We start from the raw sequence: 14051 nt of genomic DNA, 5'->3' as shown, positions 1-14051 counted from the left end.
GAGAGGCTTTAAAATTTGTTGTCGTTGTCATTGAATCGGTTCAACGTTACTCTCAGAGAAACGGGCTATAAGTGAGCCTCAGTTCAGCACGGATCAAATAAGGTGTTTTTCTATATCATCAGGTCTGTGGATTACGCACGGAGGAGCTTCCGGGACAGAGAGAAGTTTTGAAGACGATTGTTTTGTTGCACAGGAATGCTAAGAAAGTGTGTTTTGTTACGTCTCCACGCGCACAAGCTGCTATATAACTAAAAAATATCATCTGAGCCTCTATGGAGTGATTTCGCACTTTTTTACCAATCGCGCAAAGTTTTAGTACTAGTGCTGAGATAGACTGAAGTTATTCATGGATTAGAATAAACCGGGACTTTAACAAAACATCAGAAGAAGAAGTATATTTCAAGATATATGCTTTGGGGGATGGCAGCTGCCACCTCGAGTCCATACCTAGCCAGCAGCAGGATTTTATCCGGCCCGGTCCTTCACTCTGATCGGAGGGGTGGCATGCAGCCGGGCGGCACAGCTGTAACCACGGTGTCTAGTGGATACAGAGGGGACCCTTCAGCAAAGATGGTGCAGAGTGACTTCATGCAGGGAACCATGGTGGCGAGCAACGGGGGCCATATGTTAAGCCATGCCCACCAGTGGGTGACATCGTTGCCTCACGCAGCAGCCGCAGCAGCCGCGGCCGCGGTGGCAGCAGTCGAGGCCGGCTCTTCGTGGCCCCCCAGCTCCCAGCCGCAAGACGTGAAGAGAAACGCCGGCAGGGAGGACCTCCACTCAGGTTCCGCTCTGCACCACAGGTCCCCACATCTGGGACCCCATCAGGCGCACACGGGAAATTGGGGAGGCTCCTCCGCAGCGCACATCAGCATCACCGAGGGGCAGCAGCAGCAGCAGCAGTCCCTCATTTATTCCCAGACCGGAGGGTTTACAGTCAACGGGATGCTAAGCTCGCACGCGGGGCAGAGCCTTATGCACCCGGGGCTGGTGCGAGGGGAGTCCCCGGAGCTGGACCACAGCAGCCACCATCATCACCATCACCACCACCATAACCACCACACGCAGCATCACCAGAATCACGGGGTGAGCCACGAACCGCATTCAGACGAGGACACCCCGACGTCTGATGACTTAGAGCATTTCGCCAAACAGTTCAAACAGCGGCGGATCAAGCTGGGTTTCACCCAGGCAGACGTGGGCTTAGCTTTGGGCACCCTATACGGCAATGTGTTCTCACAAACCACCATCTGCAGGTTTGAAGCGCTCCAGCTCAGCTTTAAGAACATGTGCAAGCTGAAGCCTCTGCTGAACAAATGGCTGGAGGAGGCCGATTCCACGACCGGGAGCCCGACCAGCATCGATAAAATCGCCACCCAGGGCAGGAAGAGGAAAAAGCGCACATCCATCGAAGTGAGCGTAAAAGGCGCGTTGGAGAGCCACTTCCTCAAGTGTCCCAAACCATCCGCGCAGGAGATCAACTCTCTGGCGGACACTCTGCAGTTGGAGAAGGAGGTGGTCAGAGTCTGGTTCTGCAACCGCAGGCAGAAAGAGAAGCGCATGACGCCGCCTGGACTGCCGCGCACCCCAGAGGACGCATATTCACAGGTGGGCAGCATGGGTCCTGACACACCGTCACCCTCCATTGACTGCAAGAGGATGTACAGCGACACGTGAAATAACTTGCTACAGAATGCCGGACAAGAAATCTGAAGAACGCGCGAAAGAAAGTGTTTGAAAACACGTTTAGAGAAAATATTTCATGTTTCCCTAAATGATAGGATTGATCAACTTTTCTTACAGATCCCCATGTCCTTTGATCCACAACAATAATGTTTTCCAGTGTGTGTTCATTTCAGAGCAGGACAACTGTCTACTTTTATGCATCATCGGAATCAGCCTTTGGGACAGAAAATAAAAAGCGTAAATAAAATCTGAACAGAAAATAATTCATCGTCTATTAAAGGCAATGTTTGTTCACCAGAAGAGCAGCCAGAAATAACATTAATCAATTTGATGCCAAGAAGTACAAACTGAAAACGTTTTTCTGTATGACTGTAATGTTAAAAATGAAACGTTCCCTTGTTATGCTGCAAATGTTGATGTCCCACAGGCTAGACAAGGCTGAAGCTTTTGTCTTTTTTAAATGAAAGACATTGATATAATGCGCTTTATTCAGCATTAAGTTGTTTCAATAAGCAATAATTTATCTTCCTTCAAACGTGTTTCTCACTTTTGTGTTGTGTGTCAGTGGATTTATGTTGTGACACAGTTTAAGATGGTCAAAGAATGATTCCAGTATTGTGTTTGTTTTCCTTCATAGGAAACTTCCTTTTTTTAAAAAATAGAAAACATTCCCTTAAGTTTATGTGCAAGAACGTATGCTGTGTATTCTTGTGATAATTTTGGACTATTTATTTTTTTCCACTGTGTTTATTTTCATGGAACAGACTACTTATTTAATAAATTTGACATAAGGAAATAATTGTGTTAAGAGATCTGAAATGGCATTAAGGTTCCTCCTGAGACACACACACACACACACACACACACAGCCACACACACACACACACACACACACACACACATACACAGTGAAATATTAAACATGATGTCAAATAAACCAATCATTAGAATTTAAGTCAATCTACATATATATAAGTTATACATAAGTGAAAAAAGTAGCCTAATTATAAAGTTTTAAAGTTTGGAACTTTTTAAAAGGTTCATGCTGGGCTTTCTTATTAATAGCAGCTTCTAGTGCTGCAACAGTTGATTAATCAAGATGAGAAACCGACTGGCTGATTGACAGAAATGTTTGATAATCGAGCAATTATTACAGTAATCTTTCAAGAAAAAAATCCAAACTCGAATCTTCGCTGGTTCCACCTTCTTGGATATGAGGATTTGATGACTTTCTTTGCCATATAATAAACTCAATATCTTTGAGTTTTGGACTTTCATATGTACTATTGGAATGCATGTTCTTACGCTGTGGGAAATTATAATTGGTAATCTCTCTCTCTTTTCCTTTTTTTTTTTTTTTTACAGTTTAAAGACAAAATGATTAGTCAAGAAATGAATTGGGCAGATTCATCAATATTAAAACAATCATTAGATGCAACCCCAGAAGCTTCATTAAGTTATCATTACCATTTATACTGTAACATAAATCAATAGCCAACAACATTTCCAGTTTTAGTTGTGTTAAGCTGACCCATCTGAAACTGACTGAACTCAGCACATAAGTCTGTTGTTGGACTTTACATCTACATTTGATACACTGTATTTCAGCCCAGCCACATACATCCTGTGGCAGTGCTATGGACTGCGGCTCTGTGGATCGCAGCCAGCAGAGGTCGGCTATCCCAGCTGGCAGTTCACCTCCGCAGCGGTTGCCAAGGTGACAACGAGATGGAGGGACACGAGGCAGCGGATCATTTGCCACAAATGATGGGTTTGGCAGATAGGCAGGCTGTGAAAAAAACAACCTTTCTTCGCTCTGTCTCTGATCACGACAAACACAACAGACAAAAACACATGCGAGCAGAAATATATAGGCCTATACATACATGAGCTGACGTTTTAAATAAAATATCTCACTGATAATAAAGACAACGGTGGGGAGTTGTGGAATAAGCAGAGGAGAAGCGGTGGTTGTAGCAATACTTGGAGGGTCAATGGCCTGCTGGTATAAAGTAGCTGCTGACGAACTAAAGAGAGCACGGAGGAATAAACATAAGCCTGTAAGTTAATGCATTACTGCAAATGTTACACTTTTAATTGCAAATTGAGGATGTTTGTTTTACTGGATATCTTCCAGAAGCTTGCACATTGACACTGAAAACATACAAGTGACAGACAGGCATATTTTTAGTAACTCTGTCACTCTTTATGTGGTTTTGAATAAATTGTTTGCATGGATTTCTCTCCCTTTTGGGCCAAAAGTGTCTTAAGAATGTCAAGACTAAATCAATCTTACTATTGTTAAAATGCACATGTTGAAAGGCACTAAAATATGTCAAAAAGGGTGCAAGGTGTGTGTTTGTGCGTGTGTATGTGTCTTGTGACAGGATTTAAGGGAAACTCTGGCCTCGTGGGTGATAAATAGCAGTCTGCCTGTATGAATGTGTGGTTTAACTGGGTCTTTACACGTCAGCCTATACAGCCGTCGTCACTCCAGGTCAATTTTCAATCCCTTAATACGCAAAAGGGAGAGGAGTACGCATGCAGAGGACATGTTGATTTTATTTCACCAGCTTATGAGGCCAATTCACTAGAAAGCAGAAACATTAGACACGAGTGAACCGATTTGTCAAAGTTTTTTTAAATAAAAACCTTGTGAACACAGGCCGCTGCTGGTGTTTTTATGTTTTTCACTTTACCGGCAACTTGCTGTAAAACCTAAGATTCTGCTGTTAGTGAGCAGATTAAACCATGTCAAACTCAAAAATGCTGAAGATTGAGCTGTTTTTCTCAACCGCAGATAAATAGGCATTTTGCAAAAACAGTGTTTTCACCAGACAATGATAATATTGAAAACTTTTAGTGACTTATTACTTGCCATCAAGTGGCATACAGAGCTTGTCAGCACCAAGTGACGTAAAACAGCCCAAAGACATATACAACATTCTGCCATGAAAACCACTTGCAGTCGACACAATGTTCTTCTGCAACTTCTGCATGCCCCCAGCCACCACAGGAATATCACACAGAGGTGGAAAGGTGGTAACCACAGCTCACTGTAATCATCTACCGAAGCCTTAATATGATGTGTTCCCACCTAGCTACAAAAGCTCAAGTTCCCTGATAAAAATGGAGGCAAAATATAAGCTGGCAGGATTGCAGTGTGATCCCCTTAAAGCCTAGCGATGTAAAGATGGGAGATAAGGCTGGAATTGGGGGATAAAAAGCCCTTTAAAGGGTTTTGTCATCCCATGTGCTAGGTATCTTCTGAATATTAATGCAGGGATCTGAAGGTACAAGCTGATGATGTTACAGTAACCTGAAACCAAAACCCCTCAATCAACAGAAATGGCTCAGCTCACCTGAAGTGCATTTGCGCTTATGATGATAGTAAAACATGTAGTCAGTGTATTTATGCGCTACTTAAATTTAGTATTATTCACCACTGGTGTAATGTTTTTTTTGCATCAGTGCAACAGGGGATTTTTGCAGTTACACACTAAGGATGTTGTTTCCTACTCCAATAAAAACTGCTAATATAATTGCTCATAATTGCTCTTAAAGCCTTGTTCAGAGGTACTTTACATAAAGCAATTATTGCATGATAATCCCCTCTTCAGTGCTTGTTGTTTGTGTCTCACAGTTTGTGCAGTCACATACAACAGACACAATCCTGCACCTATTCAAAGAATTATTTTACAACAGCAAAGTTTTAATCTACAACTATTTCACTGTGGGTTGCACATTATCAGTCCCCACTGTTCAGTGTTAATTATTTTCACATTGCACAGATTGGTTAACCACTAAAGTCTAACACTGATTAACACACTGTGGTCAACTCAGTGTGAAAACTCATGACACACATAACTCCTACCTGGAGGCAGCCGCAAACAGGTATAAAAGACCCAAAAAGTGCATTTTAAATGGCTGTAATGTCAAAGGTGTTATATTTATCCTAAATGTATCACAAAATTGTCTGCACAAGACTCAGTCAGTACTGTGAGGGTTTTCTGATTTAGTGGTTAACATTTTTCACTTTGTCCATGTTTGCTTTTTTGGTGAATGACAGAGTACCAAAGTCTCTCCATCAGGTAGAAATTAAAGCAAACATTTGTGGAAATAATGGACAGGAAAATTAATTCTGTCACTAGCGAGCTTGTTGTGTGGGTGCCACTGAACGTGACGAGCATGCATGTGCCAGACCGGTGGAGTGGAACTCGTTTGATGGGCATGTTCACCACATGGGCACGATGCCAATTTAGACAAGCATGCCCATGAAAAAAAATCTGTATGCTAAGTCTGTGAATGTAACCGTGTGTAAAGATTAAGAATACATCGGTTTTTAAAAAATCTAAATGAATTACAATTGAATTACCTTAAAAAAAAATCAGTGTCTGCAGATGTGATTCTACACATCTGGACTCAGTCAGCATTCTATCACTGGTGTGTGGTATAGTCTCTTCTCCAAAATACAACATAAGAATTTTAGCAATATACTGAGTCAAAACTGCTGCTGTGAAAGGATTATGGCCAGGTAATGCTGTAAAAGGAGGTACTGCAACTTAAACACGTTTGAACTAAAACATTATATTCCTAATAAAAACATGACCACACCAACACAGACATGTCTATGGATTTAACGTACAATGCTGCCATCTTCTGGACAAAATAATGAACGCATGTTTCAGAATTTTTACGGTGGCAAGACACTGATCCTATGGCAAAACCCTCTCAATTTGAGATGGTTGGATTAATGCTATTTAATGACCTTTGAAACACTGTACTAATTTCAACCAGAACCTTGTTTGAGGCAGTGGAAGAGAGTCTGTCTTTAGGATTATTGTGTGAAGATTCCGCATCAGAATTGACTATTATGGGATGTGCACACAGACCTACAGTGTAAGCATAAAACCGATGATGATGAGAAATTTAAAAGCTTGGAAATGAGGGTTTAATAAAAGTTAGATGTTGTATATCCTTCAAATGGCTCCCCTTTATTCTACAATACACTCAATGACTTAATTCACTTCTCTTTCAGTGTAATACTTTATTTCTTGCATAGAGCCAATACATAGTTTTACATATCATTGTGTGTGTTTAAGATTCCATGAGATGAGATTTCTTTTGCTTGCTTGTTTTAGTCAAAATGATGTAAATATTATCATTTGTATTGCTGTTGGTGAATCAGCTCAATACCCAAAAAACTTCAATTATCTAGCCCATGTACAGGAGATCGTCTTATTGAGCATCTTCAATAAAAGCAACCCGATTGTGCTATCTGGTACATAGGCCTACAAGGCACACTGGACCATTGATTTGTTTGTTGTTGTTTTTGTTGTTGTGTTAGGTTTTGGAAAGCACATTTGATATTGGTGTGCTGGGTGTATGAGTTGCAGACATGTTGGCATATTGATTGATTAATAGGTATTGATTAATTAGTAATATGCTAGATATAAGAAAACAACATACTGGGAGCGCCGCACCTTTTTAAATATTCAGGCATCAAAATCAATGTATTCTCCGCACTGCTCCTTTAAATCAGTGACCACCTGCTCTTCTGGCGTCAGCATCACCCGCAGGCGGCACGATGGCGATCGATACAGCAGTAAAATGTTCAAAGTGGGATATTTTAGGAAAGGGTCGACATGCACAGGGAGGGAAACACGGTCGCAGAGCTGACTGGCTCGACGAGAGACAAGCATAAAACCTGAAATCAAATGTTACGTCAAGGTAGGCCCATTTATGTCTGGTTAATGCTGAAAGATGTATCGGTGTTGATCCCCCTGCTTAGAGAAAAAAACTGGTATTTTGTATTTGATGCCTATAATGTATCCGAAGATTTGCACTGACTCGTTGTCCTCAGTAGTGATTCAGACAGGCTGAGAGAGTAGAGCCGCCTGTGATGGACAGAGAAACGCAGGTGTGGGATAGAAATATATGGAAATGTGAGAACACAATGTTCAAGCTCAGTGGTGGCGCTATGTAAAATAAATTTTACTGGTTGTAACCTAAGCAATGGGTTATCAATACAGGGAAAATAGATTATACATCACAGTGATAGTGTAATAGCCTACTGGAAAACAGTTAACATATGCCTGCATGGAGGAACTGACGCACCATAACCTTCTAAAAGTACTTAATCTGGATATTGTTTCATCCATTTATTTTGTCTTGTATAGTCTATTGAATCAGTCCTTGAGATGAGCTGAGTAAAACCACCTGTTTTTTGTGGAAATAAGCAGCTGGGAGCCCCCTGCAGGTCATGTCATCCCATTGTCTTCTTGACATAATTTGCAGCTAATCATTTAGAAAGGTAATTGTATTAACATTTTAAGCCATTTTATTGTATTTTATTGTCATGAAGGCCACATGATCCCATTGTTTCTTATTTGCTACCTTATGCCTATACCTGTATTGATCATACCAAAAGATAATGACATGAAACAAGACCTTAAGACAGACGTGTTGATGTTTATCACCTGCAAAAAGTCCTAAGTTGCAGAAAATATTTTATTATAGAGAAGGCTGCTTGTTGCCATGGAATTGGTGACCTTGTTGCCTTGGCAACAACTAGCTACACTATGCAGCCCTAAACTGGGGTTTGTGCAAAAATGCAGCTACAATCACTGAAGGGATGATTTCCTTTTACCTGTCTGGGTGAACCATCACATATTCAGATATTATTCCTCTTATTGTTGGTAAATTCAAACTTGACTGTGAAGGCGAGACACCACTGGCCAAAATGATGATTTTGCTTCAGTCTGTTAGTTTTTTAGATTTCAAGTTATTTCCTGACTTAACTACACACAAAAGTAAGGAAATTTTTATTTGGTAGATTATTTCATTGCTGTAACAATGCTTCTTGGCAATAAATCTTATACAATTGAAAAGCCTGTTTATGTCCCTTTTTAAATGGTGCCACATTTGTAAGGACCATGCATTAATTTTGTGGGATGAACAGCAGAACTGAGTAGGTGGATTGTGCCCATGAAAAATTTGCTAAATCTTCTCTGACAATGCCAAACAGTTTTTCTTTACTGTTGACTCTTGTTTTGTGTTTGGTGTATTGGATGATTGAAGTCTGCAGAATCAAAGACATATTGGCAATTTATTAACAGGAGCGTCAGTAGCGTGCGGAAGAACCATACACAGCCACAAAAGCCTGGCACCTCCTCCTCATGCTGGTCGCCAGCCTGGTCACACAGTGCTGTAGGATGGCATCCCATTCTTCAACCGGCATTTGTTTCAGTATAGAAATAAGAAGTAATTATAATAATAATTCTACCTATATAATTTGGCAGGAATAATATACCAAACACAAATATCCTTACTTTGTGCATAGTTTATTATTATCATACTTTAATAAGATGTACAAAACAACTTGAGTAATATAAATATTATTATTTGTCTATTTTATACAAAGTTCGTCAACTTAAGATTGTGTAAATTTCATCTTTGTTAGTACTTTATAAGTAAAAGTTTGACCGGCCTTTTAAAAACTCTCCATATTGAATCATATAACCCAGCCTATAATTTGAAAGTTTGTTTTCTACAGCACAATGCTAGCTAGTCCATATACCATATATCTATAAGAGATGTGTGTTCATGTGACAAACAATAATTTTTATAGTAGTGCAAAATTATATGTTTCTTGTATATGCCATGTCATTTTCCTCACCCTTCAAAACAGTTAGATCATCATTATTTTACACACTGTTTCTTAGGCCTTATAGCATGACATTAACAGAGTTTTTTAAAATATCCTTTATTGTTCTCATTTTATGTGTTATTTTATCTGTAAAATTGTGGGGAAAAAAGGGTCCGTCACTGACTGTGTTGTCTCACCTTAATATTACATGTAGATTTCTTGCAGTGACAAAGTGTGTATACTATCACAGAAAAGCAACTGAAGGCCTTTTTCACAGAAGACATTTTGAAATGTCACAGGAGGAAAAGCACAGATCTAAATAATTAAATTATTGATGGCTGAATTCCATTTTGCTGCTTCAGTTTCAGGGTCCTGGTATCGTGCATGCTGGCTCACTGTCACACTGTCACACTGTCAATGGCTTACTGGGACACTTTACGAGAACAAAGCCATTTGTGGTGTTATTAGTAACACCTACTAATATGACAAGTCAAAGTATCTGCTGCAAATAGGTGTATCAAATCTAGTTGGTAACACTAGCATTAAACATGGAAGTTATGACCCTTAATTGATCTTCTTGTCTCTATGTGCCAGTCCACCTGGAGGAAAGCATCTGAGACCTGAACGCCAGGATGACCTCAACACAACGTTAACACTTGCGCCAAGAGCAGGAGGTGGAAACCATAGCAACAGACGTGTTCTGTGTGTGTGTCCTGAAGATGCCTCTATTATTTATCCCGGTTGCATCAGAGTCTGAAGCATTACCCAAGAATCAGCTTCTGCTAAGCCGACAGAAGACAGGCAACTGCACCATGGGTGTGTACTAAACTCGTGTTGTGTAAATGTGCGTATTTCTATTCATGTGTGAGCCATTAAACATACTGTGTGTGTTGGAGAGTAGGTGGTGTGAATGTTTGTATATGCACCCATTTAAATCTGTACAGCTCAGCTGTTAATCATCAACCTCACGTAAGCCAGTGAGCAGCAAATGTCTGTCCTGTGTGTCTGTTATATCTCTCAATGTGGTGTGTGTGGGTTAGTCCTACGGCTTATATAACTCCTTCAGCATCATGGGAACATCACTCCTCCTCTCACTGTTTCAAATTTACAAGTATCACTGAGTAATAGATCGCAGAGCAGCTGAACTCCTCTGACTATCTGATGAGACACCCAGTCAGTGTTTTCTGTGGCTATGTCATGTTTACAGCAGCAGACCGACATCACGGTTAATGTAGTGCACTGTTAATTCGTGTCGACACCCAATAAAATTATTGAACATACTGTACACCTTGTCAGATAAAAAACTCTTTTGTATTTTGACTGTTTCACAAAGTAAAAAAATGCTTGTCTGTGGATGTTTTTGTCTTTCTATTTCAGTTATTGCCATGGACGACCAACTATTGGAAGACAACTTAATGTGTATACCGAAGCAGTACTCAAACATGTACCTTCTTTTGGGCTGATATCCCCTGATAACAGCTGCGATGGCTTTTTGCAATGAAAGCCTGCTGGAGGAGTGTGACTTCATGGAGCCGGACAATGTAGAGGAAGCAGCTGAAAGTCTCCCGTCAGAAGCTGCGACTCCCCTCATATCAGTCACTCTGCGCGTGACCCTGGCAGGCATAATGATCTTCATGATTACTATTGGTTTCCTCGGCAATGCGATTGTGTGTCTAATTGTTTACCAAAAACCTGCCATGCGTTCTGCGATCAATCTCCTCCTTGCCACGTTGGCCTTTTCAGACATAATGCTGTCTTTGCTCTGCATGCCTTTCACTGCAGTCACTGTGGCCACTGCCGACTGGAGCTTTGGAAGCGGGTTCTGCCGAGCATCCATCATGCTGTACTGGCTGTTCGTCCTGGAGGGGGTGTCCATACTCCTCATAATCAGTGTGGACCGTTTCCTCATCATTGTGCAACGACAGGACAAGTTGACCCCGCACAGAGCTAAACTGTTGATTGCAGGCTCATGGGTGCTGAGCCTGTGCGTGTCCCTGCCGTCTGTAGTTGGGTGGAGGACAGGTGCAGCAGGTATTGGGGGTGCCTGGGCGCCGCAGTGTGTGCTGGGATACAGTGAATCTCTGGCAGACCGTGGATACACAGTGCTGTTAGCAGTAGCAGTATTCTTTGTACCATTTGCTGTCATGCTGTACTCTTACCTGTGCATCCTCAACACAGTGCGTCGCAACACCCTGCGCATCCACAACCACACCAGCGAGCATTCCTGCCTGCCAGCGCTCAACCAAGTCAGCAAAATGAGACTTACCGGGCTGCAGCGGCCGCCTCAGATCAAGGTGGACATGAGCTTCAAGACCCGAGCCTTCACCACCATCCTCATCCTCTTTGTCGGCTTCTCTGTGTGCTGGTTGCCGCACACGGTGGTCAGCTTGCTGGCCGTGTTCAGCCGACAGTTCTACTACAGCTCGGTCTTCTACCCAGTCAGCATAGGCGCTCTGTGGCTCAGCTACCTGAAGACAGTGTTCAACCCTGTCATCTACTGCTGGAGGATCAGGAAGTTCAGGGAGGCCTGTCAGGAGTTCATTCCCAAGAGCTGCAGACTTTGTCCCAGAGTACCAGGCAGGAGCCGTAGGAGAGTGAGGCCCAGCAACATCTATGTGTGCAGCGAGACTCAGTCAGCTGTGTGAAACATGGAGGACCAGTTTGTTGATGCACAAACCAGCAGCTGCTGACAGTGCTATCAACAACAATTTTTTAACTCTTACTTTAGCAATCAGCACTCTTAATAAGCAATCAGAGGCTGCTAAAGTTCACCTTTAAAAGAGTATACTGGTTGTCGACAAAATAATCTCACCACAAGAACAAACTTTTCAATCTTAGTTTTTAAAACAAGTCCTCAGAGGAATAAAATTTCAACAGTCACGTGACACCTGGGCATCTGCTGAGGAAGGTTGTGTAATAGAGTTGACCGCTCCAGGAAATCTACTGAATGGACCTTGTGGTGAGAATATTTTGTATGCTGCTTCAAAGCTCAGCAATGAACTTTCAGTCTCAAGAAATCTTAGCTTCATGGCCATTATGGTTTCTAAAACTTACTGCCATTCAAACAATTTCACCATCCTCCAATGTCAATTTATTTTTGTTTCATAATTTGTCCCTCAAGTTTTTTATCAACGTTACTCTTTCTTTCAGACTGTAGACTCAATGTTCAGTCTTTGAGTAGTAGTGGTGATAATAATTCTGTTGTCAGTTACTATGTGAAGGGTTTCACAAAAAAACATACAAGGTCATAATGTCCAGTGATGTTGTCAGAGGGAAGCCTGAAAGCTCTCAACTGACTTGAAAAAAAGATTTTAATGACATTTGTGAAGAAACACAACCTTATGTGAGTTGAAACCATGAGTATGTCAACAAATAACTATTGAGCTGTGAATGTTTACTTGAATGTATTATCGTTTCATGAATGACCAAACCAGGTGAATAAATATAGTTTTTAAAAGAGGTTGCGTTGACAGACCGGAGCGTAAGGATGAAAAACACATTCTAGCCAGCTGTTTTTACAATGTACATTTCTGTACATAGGGAAATAGAGTTGCAGGGATACTAAAGACATCTATTCATCGTGAGTGGATACATATCTGCTGCACTGAAGACAACATGCAGAGCGGTTTGTGTATTGAATTCTATCTGCTTCAGTAATCCTATTGGAAGAGTGAGGCCTGCACAAAAAGTGTTACTAATTGTTCTCCAAGGAAATGCTGAATGAACAAATGAAGTGAATGCATTGTGGTTTTGATTCAACTGTGTGGCATTTTAATGTTGATAAATTGTTACTGCATTCATTTTGAGATATCTGCATAAATGCTATAAAGCTGAAAGACCCTCATCAATAACACTGGCAGTCTCAGCCAACCAAATAGAGATAGTGTTGTACAGCAAAACGCAGGAGGATGGTGCTGTTCTTGCATTGCAAATTAAGTTACAAATCAGAGGTGTTGGCTTTGATCTAGAGGTCTGGAGCGAGTTTAATGAATCTTTTTGACAAAAATAAAAGGGTTGGATGGGAAATTAAGTCTTAATTTTTAAGATATTAGCAAAACTGCTAATGTCAAAAATAAGCAAGGGATCACTGAGCTTGCTCAACCAATTCGATGAATATTGGCAGCTAGCTCCTCAGTTGATGATTTAAAAATCGTGAAAGCAGTCCAAAACGCAAATACACTGAACAAAATTATAAAGGCAACACTTTGGAAAATGTGCAGTTTCACTGTATTGTGGGGATATCTGTGGGGGTTCAGAAACCAGTCAGTATCTGGTGTGACCACCATTTGCCTCACACAGTGCAACACATATCCTTCGCATAGAGTTGACCAGGTTGTTGATTGTGGCCTGAGGAATGTTGGTCCACTCCTCTTCAATGGCTGTGCGAAGTTGCAGCCAGGTCGAGACCCCGATGAGGAAGACGAGCATGCAGATAAGCTTCCCTGAGACGGTTCTTGACAGTTTGTGCAGAAATTCTTTGGTTATGCAAACCAATTGTTGCAGCAGCTGTCCGGGTGGCTAGTCGATCTTGGAGGTGAAGATGCTGGATGTGGAGGTCCTGGGCTAGTGTAGTTACAGGTGGTCTGCGGTTGTGAAGCCAGTTGGACCTTTGGAGACAGCTTATGGTAGAGAAATGAACATTCAATTCAACTGCTCTGGTGGACATTCCTGCAGTCAGCATGCCAATTTCACGCTCCCTCAAAACTTGCTACATCTG

General features: G+C 41.5%; 2 protein-coding genes across 4 annotated transcripts; both read left to right on the top strand.

Moving 5' to 3' along the window:
- The first annotated feature begins 408 nt into the window (after nucleotides 1-408).
- pou3f3a (POU class 3 homeobox 3a) lies at nucleotides 409-1971 on the top strand. Its single transcript, XM_046054238.1, has one exon. It carries the CDS (start codon nucleotides 409-411, stop codon nucleotides 1675-1677), a length of 1269 nt encoding a protein of 422 aa, XP_045910194.1. The 3' UTR covers nucleotides 1678-1971.
- A 5305-nt stretch (nucleotides 1972-7276) lies between these two features.
- gpr45 (G protein-coupled receptor 45) lies at nucleotides 7277-12813 on the top strand. 3 transcript variants are annotated; one of them, XM_046054193.1, is made up of 4 exons: nucleotides 7277-7416; nucleotides 7929-7999; nucleotides 9929-10150; nucleotides 10712-12813. In XM_046054193.1, the coding sequence occupies exon 4, from the start codon at nucleotides 10819-10821 to the stop codon at nucleotides 11977-11979; it is 1161 nt and encodes a 386-aa protein (XP_045910149.1). In that variant the 5' UTR covers nucleotides 7277-7416; nucleotides 7929-7999; nucleotides 9929-10150; nucleotides 10712-10818; the 3' UTR covers nucleotides 11980-12813. The 3 variants fall into 3 exon arrangements, with proteins under 3 accessions (XP_045910149.1, XP_045910148.1, XP_045910147.1); XM_046054192.1 differs by having other exon boundaries at nucleotides 7866-7999; XM_046054191.1 differs by lacking the exon at nucleotides 7929-7999.
- The last annotated feature ends 1238 nt before the right edge of the window (nucleotides 12814-14051 follow it).

Source organism: Micropterus dolomieu, linkage group LG07, assembly GCF_021292245.1.
Source record: "Micropterus dolomieu isolate WLL.071019.BEF.003 ecotype Adirondacks linkage group LG07, ASM2129224v1, whole genome shotgun sequence".
Lineage (NCBI taxonomy): Eukaryota > Metazoa > Chordata > Actinopteri > Centrarchiformes > Centrarchidae > Micropterus > Micropterus dolomieu.
Note: the sequence above shows the minus strand (reverse complement) of the source record. Positions and strands in the feature narration are given on the sequence as shown.